This window comes from Gopherus flavomarginatus, chromosome 2 (genome assembly GCF_025201925.1).
Source record: "Gopherus flavomarginatus isolate rGopFla2 chromosome 2, rGopFla2.mat.asm, whole genome shotgun sequence".
NCBI classification, from domain to species: domain Eukaryota; kingdom Metazoa; phylum Chordata; order Testudines; family Testudinidae; genus Gopherus; species Gopherus flavomarginatus.
Genome location: NC_066618.1, coordinates 175,190,755 through 175,207,511, shown reverse-complemented (window position 1 = coordinate 175,207,511; position 16,757 = coordinate 175,190,755). Strand labels below are relative to the sequence as shown.

General features: G+C 40.8%; 1 protein-coding gene across 2 annotated transcripts in view; it reads left to right on the top strand.

The window, feature by feature from the left end:
- Positions 1-2,802: 2,802 nt before the first annotated feature.
- Positions 2,803-16,757, top strand: part of KDSR (3-ketodihydrosphingosine reductase) — a 38,660-nt gene continuing 24,705 nt past the window's right edge. Inside the window, exons 1-3 of one of the 2 annotated variants that reach the window (XM_050940214.1) lie at positions 2,803-2,994; positions 8,489-8,578; positions 12,935-12,991. In XM_050940214.1, the coding sequence (XP_050796171.1) occupies positions 2,884-2,994; positions 8,489-8,578; positions 12,935-12,991 (258 nt within the window). In that variant the 5' untranslated portion in view covers positions 2,803-2,883. The remainder of the gene's footprint in view (positions 2,995-8,488; positions 8,579-12,934; positions 12,992-16,757) is intronic. The other variant, XM_050940213.1, reaches the window with a different exon arrangement.

The following is a 16,757-nucleotide window of genomic DNA, read 5'->3' as shown; positions in this document are numbered from 1 at the left end:
TCAGACTAGCGTGTCCGGCTCTGTGCAGCTCCAGACACGTTGCTGTCATGCTCCCCTGAGGAGCCCATAGCCCTCCCTCAGCACCTGCCTTCCAGATTTGAACACCTCAAAATTCAGGAGTGCTCAAGCTCAGTTTGGGCAGCCGTTACTTCATTTCTGCCAAATCAAATATACTGATCCACTGTAACTTGCTGTAGAAAAAGTAGGATAAAATTGAGCAAAAAATGCTTCCCAGTGGTTATTAGGACTGGAATTGCTATTTTCAACAGCCATTGCCTTTTGTTTGTTTGTTTGTTTGTTTAAAAGGAAGACAGTGATATTGCATTGGCAAATTCCCCATAGAAGGAAAGAGTGGAACAAAAGAATAATAAAGGCACCTCAACTTTTCCTCATTTATGGAGGACAGTCTTATAATATGCATCCAGATATCTTCCAATCGCACAAGCTGAAAATTGTTCCACTTTACTGCAGCTCTGTAACCATATGGGAATCAATCCTGTCTGTGTTTTGTGCACATCCAAAATTCCTACTGAATGACACGCCCTGGGCACAAGTTACCAGTGATCCAGGGCTGAGGCGGGAGGAGGTGTGGTGGGGGGAGCCCCAGGGCTGGGGCAGCAGGAGGTGGGGGGGGCACTGGTGGGGAGGAAAGGAGGAAGCCTGCGCTGGAGCAGCAGGGGGTGTGTGTGTGTGGGTGAGAGGAGAGCCCAGGACTGGGGCAGCAGGGGTTACAGGGGGGAACCCAGGTCTGGGACAGGGGGCAGCTAAATTTTTTTTTGCTTGGGGCGGCAAAAAACCTACAGCCAGCCCTGATGGGTTCCCCCAGCTGCTGGAGCCCCAGGTTCCTTTAATTTGACCCTGAGGGATCCCAGCCACCTCTTCAGCTGGGAGCCCCTGGTTGATTTAAAATAAAGTATCACCTCCCCACCCTTCCTTTTTGGCTCACAGCTGTTTTGGTGTGGCGGTGCTGGGGAATGAGGGTTTGTTTTCGCAGGGCTGGGCGGCCCTGGGGCGGGGTGTTTCTGCGGGGCCAGGAGGTTTCGGCCCTCAGCTGTCTTGGTGGGGCGGTGCTGGGGAATGAGGGTTTGTTTTTGCAGGGCTGGGCGGCCCTGGGGCTGGGTGTTTCTGCGGGACCGGGAGGTTTCGGCCCTCAGCTGTTTTCTTTGGAGTAATGTGACCCTTGCCACTTTACGAGTTGTGCAGGCCTGCTTTAGGTTGACCGTGTTAGATACTGTCCAAGGATAAGAGAATGGATTTCTGTCCTCCAGTAGATCATCAATTCCATCTGTGTGGTTTCCAGACTATTTCCTGTCCTGAATATAGATCGCAAAGGGGCCTCATGTCATCTTTGGTTAGACAAGCTCAGATACAGCTTTTGGCTGGTGTCTATGTCTCCCACATTCTCCCCAAGTCTTGTCATGTCTTCTATATTTATTACTACCAATCATTATTTCCTTTCCATTCCTACTGATAAAACACTTGCCATCATGTTGGTAGTTTCTCAACTAATATAATTCTTTCTCTCTTGCTTCCTCATATTTCTCTCCCTGCTCCATTCTATTCGAAACATTTAAACTGAAATGCTCTCTCTTTTCTCGCTCTATGCCAACTCCTTCCCAAATCTCTAAAGCCCTTATCAGATACAAAATTTGTATCCTCATCTGATCTGCAAAAATAGTCCATGGATATCTGTATCTGTGGATTTACAGGGCTCTACAAATCTCATCACTGGCTTCCCACTTGTACTGTATCAAATTCAGGCTCCTTGCCCTCACTTTCAAAACTGCGCATGATTTCTGCCTACATCTCAGCTCCAGTTTCCTCCCACTCTATACCTCTAATCTCCTGCTAGTGTTATTTTCGTACCCTTCTTTTTTTTTTGTCTTGGTTAGTCTCTTTGGGGCTAGGACTTTGTTTTTTTTTTACCTCGTAAATAGCTGTGTGCAATTTTAAGATGCTGTAGAACACCTATTATTAATAATATAATCTGTGGGTGTTTCTCATTCAGAAGATTATTATTATTTCCTAAGCTGAGAAAACTAAGAGGGGTATATATTTATAGCATATACATTCTTTGGTTAAAGCGGAAGAGTTGTTTAATTCCGATTGCTCAGACAGTTTTGTGTTTTTAATTGCTGTCCTATAAACAATTTGCTCGCGCTCTGGAGCCAGGCCTACTAGCTCTCTGAGCCCCCCACATGCTCTTTCTTAGCTACTCAAAAGCGTGAACCCTCCTGACTGTCAGCCACATTGAGCGGCAGCACTTGCCGAGCTCCAGTGACAGCTACGGGTGCTCAGCAGCACCTCTGCAAATCAGAGCCCGCCGGTCCCCAAATTTCCTGCCAGGGAGGGCAAAACTCCCACCGGGAGGGGCAGCTGGGAGCTCTGCGCTCCCGTCCTGTGCAACCCGCGCGCGCGAGCCCGGCCTGACCCTCCTGCGCCGCGGCAGCGGCGGCCTGTTCACCGCGCGCGCGTTCCCGACGATTGACCCCCAGGGTCGCGGCCAGGGCATCGGCAAGGCCCAGCCCGGAGCAAACTCCCCTCTCGCACCCAGGGGGCGCTCGCGCAAGACCCCGCCCCCCTTGCCTCTAACGAACTGCGGCCCTGGACGCACCCACGGGGCACCTATCCCCGCGCTCCTTACGCCACACTGGCCAATCCCCGGGCAAGGTCTCGCCCCACAGCGCTCCGACCCGCCCGGCTAGCCAATCCCCTCGCAGCTCACCCATCCCGTGGGTCAATCACGGAGCGGAGCCGCTGTCCGCCCTTTCCCGCCCCCCGTGACAGAGCGGCACTCGGGGGCTGGGGCGGCGCAGAGTGGCCGCCGCTGTGGAGCGAGCTGGCCTGTGGCGCTGTCGGCCGCGGCCCCGCCCGCCCCGAGCCATGTTGCTGCTGCTGGCAGCCGCCTGCGTCGTGGCCTTCGTGCTGCTGCTCTACATGGTGTCGCCGCTCATCAGCCCCAAGCCCCTCAAGCTGCCCGGCGCCCACGTCGTGGTGAGTGTGGGGGCGCTGCCGCCTCTCTCCGCCCCGCGCTTCTTCGCCCTCCCCTCCGGCCCCAGCGCCCTGCGGGTAGGAGACCCCGAGGCCAGGCTGGTGTCGGGGCGAAAGTGCCGCCTTTCCCTGGTTTCCCGGTTGGGGGGGGTGGGGGCGCTGCGGGTGACTCGAGATGGGGACAGGGGGGAGTGTGTGTGGGGAGTTCAGGGGAGTGTGTGTGGACGCATTTGTACGTGAGGTGGGGATGTAGTGCGCCTGTGTCTGTGTGTAGATACACATCTATACACAGACTGGGGGTGCAGCGGAGTGTGTGTCTATGCATGTCTGTATATATACCTATAGTGTATGGATGGCGTGTATAAATAGGTTGTGTGTGTGTGTGTGTGTGTGTGTATATATATATATATATATATATATCCAAATGCATATTGTATGGAGGCGGTGGGGTGTATATAGGTGTGTGTATAGATACATTGTGTGCGTGTGTGTATCCACACACTATGTGCATTTATATATGCATGTGGGGTATGTGTGTGTGTGTGTGTGTGTATGTATATATATATATATATGCGTATAGTGTGTGGATTGGCTGTATAACGTACACACATGCACATATAGTGTGAGGGGTTTGTGTGTGTGTATGTATACGTATTGTTAGCTCTAAAAGCAGCAAGCTTCCTTGGGCCCCTCCCCCCACAAGAAGACCTAGCAAAAGAAGTTTGTGTCAGCCTCTGCCCCTGGACTAAGTGGGATTGGAGGATCAGTTTAAAAACCACTCCTGTGGTACAACAAGATGGTGGTGATGGTGATAACTGATTGCCCTGTTCAGCAACATTCAGACATAATGTAACTTAAGTGGTGAGGAAGGGACATCACATTTCTAAACCGAGGGGATTTATATTTTGTCCTCACTGTAATAGCTGAGCACTTACCTAGAGGTAGTTCTTAACTGTGGAGCCACTATCAGTGCCTTACATGTTTAAGATAGTATTGTGTGCAGTGGGGATGTCTAAGCAATGAGAAATATGCTCTGTCTCTCTCTCTAGGGAACCATTGCATATCTCAGCTGGCAAAAGACATGCATCTGAATCACTGGGAATGCACACTACCTTCAGTATTTTATATTGTTAAATTGAATGTATTAGTCTTTAATGACACTTATAACCCTAGATTTACTGGATACTTCATATTTATTGTTTCCAGTAGCATCTGCAGTGTGATACAGGTTTTATAAACACAAAAGAATTGATAGTCCAAGGCTTATTCTCTTCAAGATAATTCAGAGTGTGGCGGAAAATGGGGACAATATACAAATGAAGTGGTGAGGTGGCATGTCCTTTTTTTCAAATTTAAAAATACTTCTCATCTCCATAAGAAGCTTATTGGTTGCCTGTTGGTATCATGGTTTTTGGAAGGTGTTAGGCAGGCATAGTGAAAATGTATGTGCAGATAAATAGAGAATGAGGAAAAAAGATGGGCCATTAAGGCAGGGACAGAAAGCTACACGTTGCTTTAAATGCATATGGGAAGCTTATAGTTTAATTATATTTACCAGAGCATCCATGACTCCATAGATTTCTATAGAAGTTGTGGGTGCTCTGCATTTCTTGAGGTCAGACCTCTAAATACAAGTGGACCACCGGCACTGGGGGTTAATTTGTGTTGCACCTGTAAGAGGCACAGAATAGAACTCACAAGCCTAGGAGCTACCTTTGCATCCGCCCAAACTGGGCTATTCTGCAAACTTCAGTGGCCACCAGCATAACCTAGACAGCAATGGAAACCTGCCTAAGTTACAGCAGCACCTCCAATATGGTGGGCTACAGTTACCTGGAATCTTCTCAACACTGTGGTCCAGACCCACCCCCTGTCTTCGAAAAGCCCGTGTGCGCTAGGGCTTACAATAAGGTCATCCAAAGGCAAACTTAGCAGCTATTTCCACAGTGCTAGTACCAGGGAAAATTCTCCACCAGGTACAATCAGGGGTTTTAGGGCCCCTTTATGCATCTCTGTTCCTCTCACATAGCATAAAGGGGTTAGAACAAGGGTGAGGATCTTGCCCTATTACTGTACTTGTGTTGTTTGACCTGCGTATAACATTGAACAGGCAACCAGGGTGCTCTTAGAGTCATGAATTTTATAAAGCCACTTATCATTTTGTATTGCAATTTCTCATACATACAGCACCTACATTCTTAGGTCTATCTGTTGCTGTCAACATATTTACCTTTTCTAAAAACTACTATGATGGCTCAGAATTCTTAAATGGGAAAAATCAAGGCCTTTTTAGAAAGAAAAAGCCCCACAAACTTTAAGCGATCCCATTTTACAGTTTTCTTCAACATGAATTTAGTCACACTCATTCACAAAATATTACTGTTTGGGATGACTAACTGAAACTTACAGCAAACCTTTCTAAGGTAGCTCAGTTTTTAGGCATTTTAACTTTGATAATGGTCATTTAAATTTTACAAGTTTAGATTTCAGTGTTTACCTACTATGTGGTACATTAGGTAAAAAACCTTAGGTGATTGTGCCATAAGGAGAAGGTTCTGGGGATCCTGTTTATACTACCATTCCCCATTCAGAGAGCATTAGAATTTATGTACTCTGTTATTACAGGAATTATTTGACAAAAAGAGTTCATAAGATGTAATTGCATAATTAAAAATTCATTATTGAAGGAGAACATTTGCTCTAGTGTGGTTTTTATGGGTTCTAAAAACTGTTCATGTAATATTTTTTTTAAATGGTGTTTCATCACATAAAGTAGTATTTTAACAGGTACATTTGTAGACCCTACCCGTGTTCAGGAAAATTTGTAGTTTAATGTTTTCATATAGAAACCTTTGGCTGTTCTGAACTGAGCATAGCTTTTAAATGTATAAAGTTGTTTGGGAATGCTGGTAATCCTGTAGCTTAAATGCAATTTAATTTCAGTCATGTAAACTGTGCATTAATAGATCCATACCAGAGTTTCCTGTTTTCATATTTCACAGAGAAGTAAGGAATACTGTTGCAAAATAGACATTTTCAGATGTCCTTTTTTAAATAAATTATCTCCATTTGACAATAAATACAATTATTGTTTAGACTATCTCTCAGTAGATAAAACTTTTATTCTGGAGCATATGCAGAGGCTCTCTTTTTCCTGGTGGCGCACACAAAATATCTCAGGTATTACCTTACAGGAAGGACCTTGTAGGACTTAATGAAACTTTTGAATAATATTTAGGCTAGTGATTCTTTCTTTAGTTTTTTTCAAGCCAAGTAACAGAGAGAGTGCTTCACACCTCTTCCTACTCCATTCCCTCTCCAAAATAAAGCCACCACAACACCAGTCTTGTCAAATATCATGTCTAGTACATTTAGTTGTATAACTTACATCTAGATAATTAGCACTTTTTTGGCCATGGCCGTCTTTGTATGTAAATTTAAGTGTTATAGAAGAGGCAGAGCTGGGAACAGAACCCAGAAATTCTTACTCTTAATTTCCTTCTGCTTCTGGGGATGGAACACAAGTTTAGGATAGCCTTTTTATAGAATCATGAAATTATACGTAGTTGTAGAGACAGGTGAGCAGGCAGCATGGTTTAGTGGAGAGAGCACTGGACTGGGGATCAGGAGACCTAGTAGTTCTGCTGCTTTTGATGACTCGACTCTGCCTCAGTTTTGGAACATGTGTTGCTATTGAATGCAAGAAATGAGAACTTTTTATTTGTATGTTTCCTAACTAAATTATGTCTTAAATTTTTTAAAATAGAGGTGTATTTTAAAATAGGGGTGTGATTTCCCCATCTGTTATATGGAGAATACCACCTCTTTCTCTTTGAAGTGTTTTGAGATCTCTGGATGAAAAGAATGATATAAGAGCCAGTTTTAATAATACTTAATTGTAAGTCTTTTTGAAGAGGAGTGTGATGGGGAAATGATTTCTGCTTTAATTGTTAAAACAATCCCAAAGACGTTTTCCATAGTCCCTTTTAAAGCAAAACAAAAGAACCACAAAAAGTAACTGATCCTAGCTATTTCAAAATGTCAAGTTTTTGTTAATTATATTGCCCAGTTGTGGAATTGAAAAGTTAAATAATATAGACGTTCGAAGAGCTGAATTTTACTCAGTTTTACAGCTTATCGGTTTTCTTATTTTACAGTGGGAGGAGAATTTGGGCAAAACAGTAATTTAAACAAAATCTATAAAATACCCAAATGATCCTGACATTAATTTTCAATATATCTGATCAATAAGAACAGCCATCTTACAATTTGCATGAAATAGACTGAATTTTAGAAATAGTAAACACAAAAGAGAAATACCCAATGGCTGTACTCAATTTTATAATTTAGTTCAACTGCCTAATTGTTTAACAGCGAAGAAGGTATTTTGAATCATAGGCTATAAATTTGAACTTTGGCTTTTTGTCAAGATTACATCTTCACTGAGTGAAGTTGAACTATGTTCTTTGTTGCACAACTGATTTCTATTGCTACTTCATATATACAGCGTTGGATTTGATCCAATAGTTAGTTAATAGTAATAGATTAAAGGGCTGGCCAGCCAGCATTCATTCTGATTTAAAGTTTGCTATGAACTGTCTTGTCTCCTTAGCGAAACCTTTGTATCAGTTGTTTTACAGAGTTCAGTCTGTTACAACTGAGTTTAACCAATAAAATGCGTGTGCAGTAGATAAGAGACAAGCAAAAAATCAGGCCAGATGGAAGTGAGGTCTAAGGTCAGGGCCACACAGAGCGGGGTGCAAGTGGGGCAATTTGCCCCCGGCCATGTGAGCCACTCTGAGTTTTTGGTGGCACTTCCACGGCGGGCCCTTCACTCGCTCCGGGTCTTTGGCAGCGGGTCCTTCAGTGCAGCGGAAGACTCAGAGTGAGTGGAGAACCCACCGCTGAAGTGCTGCCGATGCCTCCAAGTGCTGCCCAGTGAGTGTAAGCGCTGCAAACAATGGGGAAAAAACAAACAAAGCTGCAATCGACAGCACTTAGGCTGCTCTACCGCCGCTGCTTCATTCTTTGACGGCAATTCGGCAGCGGGTCCTTCCGTCCGAGAGGGACTCGCTACTGAATTGCCCCCGAAGACTTGGCCCTGACCCAGGCCCCCTAAATCCTCTAGCGGCCCTGTCTAGGGTAGCAACTAAAGGTATGTTCAGATTAACGGTTGAAGTAGGACATTGCATATTAGTATCAAATTGTATATACAACTAATACTGAACTAAAAAAGAAAATTTGGAAAAACTCCTTGATGTAAGATAGCTCTGTTTGGTTTGGTTTTTTGTTTTGTGTGTTTTTTTGCATACTCACTTTTCTACAATGTATCTTTGATAGACTTATTGTCACCTTTTAATATATTTCAGAGAATGGTTAAGAACTCTGAGAATGCAGTTATGATTTGTAGGGATGGGGAGATGAAAATAATGGATTGTTAGTAAAGGGGCTGTTCAAAGTAATAATTAAATTAGCTAAATGATGTATCTTTTTTTAGGTAACTGGAGGTTCCAGTGGAATTGGAAAATGTGTTGCTATTGAATGCTATAAGCAGGGTGCATTTATAACTCTGATTGCAAGAAATGAGGTAACTTTTTATATGTATGTTTACTAACTAATGTGTTAAAGTGTTTAAAATAGAGGTCTAGTTTAAAATAGGGATGTGTTATAAAAGAATATAGTTTGGCAGTAATTGTTCATACTGTGTTGCTGATGAATATTTTAATTGAAGTAACGAAAATCCCATGAGTTTTATTTCTCTGTCCAAGCAATGTGAGTGAGTCACTGGCTTGGTACTAAAACAGATTCTGAATGTGTCTTAGAAACGTTATTGACTAGAAAAATTTATATTTACATAGGCTGTTTCCTGTAACTATTGCTTTCAAGAACATGTAACTTCTTTCCTCCCTGGTAGTAGTTCTTTCATTTGGAAAAGGTTCTTCTGTCTCTGTTTCTTATGGAACACAGTCCAACATTTCTGTTATCCTAGATTGTTCTCATTAGTAGGGCCCTACCAAATCATGGCCATGATAAATGTGTTACGGACTGTGAAATATGATCCGTTATGCAATTTTACACTTCGGGTGGCCAAATGTTTCGATTTTATAGGGGTGGTCTTGATTTTTGGCTCTTTTTCTTATATAGGCTCCTATTACCCCCCACCCTCTGTCCTGATTTTTTCACATTTGCTTTCTGGTCACCCTGTTTACACTATATTTTCAAAGTACCCTATGCTATAGGGTAAAAATGTACAAGAGTTGACGGCGTTTCTCAAAGCAGGGATCCTGACCTAAAAGGGGGTCGCAAGGCTATTGTAGGGGATCATGTTATTGCTTTCCTTACTTCTGTGCTGTTGCTGGTGGCACTGCGATTTCAGAGCTGGGCACCCATCAAGCAGCCACTGCTGTCCAGCTGCTCAACTCTGAAGGCAGCGCAGAAGTAAGAGTGGCAAAACTGACCCCCTACAATAGCCTTGTTGTTCCCTTTTGGGTCGGGACCCCCACTGCGAGAAACGCTGAGTCTTAAGGGCTTTAAGTGTTTATATTTTGCTGTTTTCAAATGCATATTCATGTTTTGTTACAACACCGTGAATTTTAAGATTTAAATATCTGAAACCATGAAATTCAAGATTTTTAAAATGCTATGGCTGTGAAATTCACAAAATGGACTGTGAATTTGGTAGGACCCTACTCATCAGTGATTGTATGGGCACAGCCTGGGAAATAGCATTTATTGTACTCACTCTAACAGTCTAGAACAGGAGTTGGCAACCTTTCAGAAGTGGTTTGCCGAATCTTCTTTTATTCACTCTAATTTAAAGTTTCACGTGCCAGTAATACATTTTAACATTTTTAGAAGGTCTCTTTCTATAAGTCTATAACATACAACTAAACTATTGTTGTATGTAAAGTAAATAAGGCTTTTAAAATGTTTAAGAAGTTTCATTTAAAATTAAAGTAAAATACAGAGCCCCTCAGACCGGTGGCCAGGACCCGGACAGTGTGAGTGCCACTGAAAACCAGCTTATGTGCCGCCTTCAGCACCCGTGCCATAGGTTGCCTACCCCTGGTCTACAGACTCGGTTTGTATTAGTCTAAAAGACAGGACTTTCAGAGCATCATATAACATAGCAGTGAATCATACTACTATACTGTATCATACAATGCAGTTTTGTCTGTCCTATGCTGTTGCCTTTTAAATTCTTCTCAACAAGTGGTGGATTTGACAAATGAATACTTAGAATTCAGAGAACACTTTCTGTCAGGCCTCTAATAATTTTAAGATTAAAAAAAACAATTTAAGCCTGAATTAATTAAATCTTTCCCTTGAATTGATTTATCTCTTGCTGTTTGAGCTCATTTATTTTTTTTATCAAAAAAAAAAAAAGGTTTTAACCAAAAGTAAAACTTTCAGAAAACATCTAGCTTTTTCAGTGGAAAAACTGAACTGAAAACTTTCCAGGTTTCAGATTTTTGTCAGTAAATAGGGGCTGGGGAAAGAAATCAGGAAACATATTGCAAACTTTGAAATTAAACATAAAAATAACTGTCATTTTTTCAGTTACCTCTAGTTATGATGTTTGGTAACTTACATAGCTGAAAATGTTTCTTGCATAGTCTTGACTAATCTGATAAATTTAAAATTACCTACATACTGCCACACACGCACCCCGGCCTAAAAAGTGAAATTTCAAACTTTCCTTATCCGTTTCGAGTTTTGGAATAAATGATTCGTTGGTTTGTTATGTGGTTATTCCATGTGTTCTTCAGTCTGATTTAAACAATCATATAAACAAACAGTAACCTGTAAAGCAATAACATACAAATTCCTAATCCCTTCATGTAATTAAATTAGGGCTGGCAGGCAATTAAACAGATTAATCGCATGATTAAACAATAACAGAATACCATTTATTTAAATACTTTTGGATGTTTTATGTATTTTCAAATATATTGATTTCAGCTGCAACACAATACGAAGTGTACAGTGCTCACTTTATATTTATTTTTATTACAAATATTTGCACTGTAAAAAACAAGAAATAGTATTTTTCAATTCACCTAAGTACTGTAGTACAATCTTTGTACTTGCAAATGTAGAATTGTGTACAAAAATATAACCGAATTCAAAAATAAAACCATATAAAACTTTACAGCCTACAACTCTACTTAGCCCTACATCTTGTTCAGCCAATCGCTAAGACAAACAAGTTTGTTTACATTTATGGGAGATAATGTTGCCCTCTTCTTGTTCACAGCGTCACCTGAAAGCGAGAACTGGCACTTACATGGCATTGTTTTAGCTGGTGTTGCAAGATATTTACATGCCAGGTGTGCTAAATATTCATAAGTCCCTTCATGCTTCAACCACCATTCCAGAGGACACGTGTCCATGTTGACGATGGGTTCTGCTCGATAACAATCCGAAGCAGTGTAGAACAAAGCATGTTAATTTTCATCATCTGAGTCAGATGCCACCAGCAGAAGGTTGATTTTCTTCTTTGGTGATTCAGGTTCTGTAGTTTCTGCATCAGAGTGTTGCTCTTTTAAGACTTCTGAAAGCATGCTCCACACCTCATCCTTCTCAGATTTTGGAAGGTACTTCAGATTATTAAACCTGGTGTCGAGTGCTGTAGCTCTCTTTAGAAATCTCACATTGGTATCTTCTTTGCGTTTTGTCAGATCATCAGCGAAAGTGGTCTTAAAATGAACAACATATGATGAGTCGTCATCTGAGACTACTATAACATGAAATATATGGCAGAATGCGGGTGAAACAGAACTGGAGGTATACAGTTCTCCCCCAAAGAGTTCAGTCAAAAATTTAATTGATGCATTATTCTTTTAATGAGCGTCATCAGCATAGAAGCATGTCCTCTGGAATGGTGGCCGAAGCATGAATGGACATACAAATGTTTAGCATATCTGGCACGCAAATACATTGCAGTGCCAGCACAAAAGTGCCATACGAATGCCTGTTCTCACTTTCTGGTGACATAAATAAGACATGGGCAGTATTATCTCCCATAAATATAAACAAACTTGTTTGTCTTAGCGATTGGCTGAACAAGAAGTAGGGCTAAGTAGACTTGTATTGTTTTGTTTTTGAGTGCAGTTATAGAATACCATTTATTTAAATACTTTTGGATGTTTTATGTATTTTCAAATATATTGATTTCAGCTGCAACACAATACAAAGTGTACAGTGCTCACTTTATATTTATTTTTATTACAAATATTTGCACTGTAAAAAAACAAGAAATAGTATTTTTCAATTCACCTAAGTACTGTAGTACAATCTGTGACAAAAAAACACATTTGTAAGGTACACTTTAATGATAAAGAGGTTGCACTAAAGTACTTGTATGAGGTGAATTGAAAATATTATTTCTTTTAATCATTTTTACAGTGCAAATATTTGTAATAAAAAATAATATAAAGTGAGCAATGTACACTTTGTATTGTTGTAGTTGAAATCAATATTGGAAAACTTCAGAAAAACATTCAAAAATATTTAATAAATTTCAGTTGATTTAACAGTCTAACAGTGCGATTAAAACTGCAATTAATCACGGTTAATTTTTTTGAGTTAATTGCCTGAGTTAACTACAATTAATTGACAGCCCTAAATTAAATAAATAACTGAAGTGTTCAGTTTCAGTCTTAACGTTGTCATTGTAGAGGTTTTTTTCTGATGTTAACCTCAGGAATAGGGAAAAGGAAAGTGTTTCAAAACTGCAGCTTATGTTTTTTTAAAGATTAATGAAAATAGCAATTTTGAGCCTTAGACAAGATCTCATACATTTACCAAATGCAGGGCTGTTTTTACAGAATTAAAATACCAGTCGTTAATGTGCTGAAATGTTTTTAGCTTCAGTGAAATACCAGAAAGTAGTAAATTCTCATGATTGCACTGCCTTAATTGTGCTTTATATTCATTTTAGAGCAAGCTGTTGCAGACAAAGAAAGAAATTGAAAAATACTCTGTTAACAGTAAACAGGTAAGATCATTGCCTCCAGTGTGTACTGAATACTAAGTGGTTGTGCTACATAACAGTAAAAAAGAAAAGCGGGGAGGGAGCTCCCCCTCCCAACCCCACTACGTGGTTTCACTAGTCTCGCTTTAAAAATAATGTTTGTGTCCTGAAATATTGAAGTTTGAAAATTAATATTTGATACATTTTAACTTGAAAGGCATTTTACCTGTCTAGATGCAAATACAAGGTTCAGATTTCTCTACTGCTGTTGATATTGCTAACATCATAGTTTGCCTGGCCCGTTCCAAATTGTGCGATCAGTATCGGCAGAGTTTAGAGTCGCTGGTCATAAAGCAGGATCTGATGTATCCATTTGTGGTGTGCAGTTTTTCTCACTGCTGTTTCTGTCATCATGTAAGTGATTCTTCTTTATTATTTCTCTCCTTTTCATGTAAACCAGATTTTTCTTTGTCATTGCTCTCCTTTTCATGTGGGCCACATTCTTCTTCTTTATCATCACTCTCCTTTACACCACCAGTAAAACTGGATGATTCTCCATCAGTTTCCTCACATTTTCATTCCTTATTTTCAGGTAAATCTGCTAATTCCTTAATAATGGGACTTCATCATTTACTCGTCACGCCTCAATTTCTTCTGCACTGGGACAATCGCTACTGCCTAAAACCCCATCTATGTTGTTCTGTTTCAGATATTTTCCCATCAAATTTGTCCCTTGCTGCACACTAGATTGTAATTGAGCTTTTTGCTTCCTATACTGAGCTCCTGAAGGCTTCTTCGGGGGCATCTTTTATTTTCTATGGGGGAAAACAGACAGTATTAGGGAGAGCAAAAGTCTATGTTCCTCAGTCTTAGAAAGTCATCAAACATGATGTGTTAAGCATGGCAAAAGAAGTAACAGTATTTCTTTTCTATTATGTAGATAGGGGTTCAGTAGATATCTCTGGCATCTGATTAAATATATCCTTTATTGATCACTACTTACATTCTTCAAATCTTAAAATACAAGTAGACTTTCACAATTACACAACAAAACAAGGTTCACAACATTGCAGCCGGGCTCTCACTTCACTTCAGTTCATTCTTATATCTTACTGACTGACTGGCGACCCCCTGCCCCTTATATACCCACAAGGGCATGGATGACAGCATTCTTGGAGGTTTGTAGTTTTCAGTTCCATGAGATTCTACAAAGGTCCCAAACATTCTAGGAGGTTAGTGGAAAAATGACTCCACATATGGAATACCTGAAATGTTTTACTTCAAACATGCTATTTTTTCTTGTCTCAAATAGCACCAAGCTCGGCTGGTCACCTGCCCCTAAATCTGGCCCTGATCATAATGAGTATGTGCAAGAGGGTTGTACAGATTGACTGACTGGTCCTGCAGTTGCATTCAGCTATTTACAAGTCAACATTGTCTTTTTACAATTGCTTTTTTCGTAAATTCGTATAAAAAAAGCATAAAATTGAATTAGCAGCTTTAAGAAAGCAGGATGGTATAGAGCACAATAGTCCAAAGCCTTTCTTACTAATTTTTGGGTGGGCCTGCAAATAAATATTCCACCTTCTTTTTATCCTTCCTAATATTATAATCAGTTTTTGTCCACCATGATCACACCACAAGGCTGGGTTTAGCAATATAACTTTTTGGGATGCATTTCAAACATAGTTATCTCACTTTATATAAAAAGTGTACTTGCGTATGTATCTTTATGTCCTCCTAAGAGCCTCTTGCAGCAGAAGTGGAGACTTGTTTGTGTGGGGGTAATTGCTAAAATTAATAATTAAAAATTAAAATGTAGTAATTGATAAAATTTCAAAAAAAATCTTTCAGGAGACACTTGTCTGCATAAGTGTGGGGGCTTCTTATGGGATATGGCACATTTTATGCAAACTGGTCAATTTTAGCACATATTTGGTGTTTTACAAACATAAACTGGCTTATCACCCAAGTCTTTGAGATAGTTAAGTATTATCTCCATTTTACAGATACAGAAACTAAGGTGCAAAGTACAATTGTAAGTGTTCTGTAACCACGTAATTCATTCATCTGACTCATTTGTAAGAAACACAGTACTTGTCAAGACAGTGCCTTTTTTCCACAACGCACCTGTTTGTCACTCTAATTTTTGTGTGCGCACCTATCATCCCACCTAACTCAGTAGCAATGCTTTCTGGGGATATCTGGGCATGTATTGTGTACTGCCTCACTAGGAAATAGAATGCACAGACGGGAAGTGTATAGTGCCAATAGCAACTTGTGGTGCAGTGTGTCTCAGATGTCCTGCTGTACAGAATGCTGGGAGGAAAGACAATCCAACCTTACACACAGGAATGATTAGCAGGTTCTGTTTACATGGAAGAATTGCAGTCTGGCCGCAGGAAGACAAGCATATGCAATCTATACTGCTGGCCAACTGGACACATGGTTAGCTTCCACCATTATGGTGTGTTAACTTTGTGTGTCTGCATACATCATAACTAGAGCCAGCCATGATGTTACCTTATTGAAAACTGTTTAAAAACTCCTGGAGAGAGTTTGAGAGAGACCGTTGGGTGACAATGAAAGCCACAGAGGGGGCCAGCATCAGAACTAGAATGCAGAAGTCCCTACTCGCAGTCCCATACTTAAAATGTGAGAGGCAGAATGGTCTCAAGTTGTTGAACTTGAATGTCACTGGTGGTTCAGCAGAGGAGCTAGCGTTGCTGTAAGAAGCAGTCTGAGATTAAATTTCTGGTGGCTCTAGTGCTACAATTGGGAGCCTAAATAGCACTGCTGCCCTTCAACCAAGAGTTGCTCCCAAAATTGAAGACCTTCAACAACCAGTGCCTACAAGGTGGAATGTGGGGACCATGAAATACCGATTTTTCCTGAGAGCTACTAACTTTCAACCATAGCAATTGGTTTTCTATCAATTTTATGTATTTACTGCTCTTTGCAAAAAAAATCCTGATTCTTATTTACATTTGTTAGTCTCCCAGATTAGGGTTGTGGACTTCATGGACCCCAAAGAAAAGTGCTAGCAAGGGTTATACAGATATAAAAGTACATTATCAAACGCTGTTTCACACGCCTTTCAGTGGAGAACTGAGAAATTTGTTGTTTTTTTATGAAAAATGGGTTTGATGTTGTTTATCCTCTGACCTTGTAATGTTACCTGCTAAACTGGGCAGGGGTAAACTTATGTCCTGGAACAGGACAACTAATGCATTTGCTGGGGATAGTGAGGAGTAGAGTCACCAAAAGTGTGGATAAACAATCAGGAGCTTACAAATGTTGCGGGGGAGGGGTGGTGAATTGCTACCCAAGTAAACAAATCTTCAGAGGTATCACCCCCTAGTGGAAGTTTTGTATATACAAGTTTTGACCAGGTTCAAGAGGTCCAGCAAACAAAAAACTAAAAACTTATGTAAAGTGACCAACTTGATGTAGGCTACATTTACATTACAAGCTAGTGATGTGATTTCCCTGGTTGTGTATATGTACTTGCACTAGCTCTGATTGAGCTAATATGAGTAGAAATAAAAGTGTAGTCGTGGTAGCACAGGTAGCAGCAGCAGAGGCGCGGCCGAGCCTGGTTCAGGGCTGATTTGTACTCAGCCACTATCTGTGCTATTGCAACCACGCTGCTATTTATCATCAAACTTGTGTGCATGAGAAGGAAAATCACATTTCTAGCTTGTAGTTTATAGATAGCTATAGAAGAGGGATCACAGACACTGAAATTACACTGACCAAGAGGGACAGACCCTCCAGAAAGGGTTTTGAA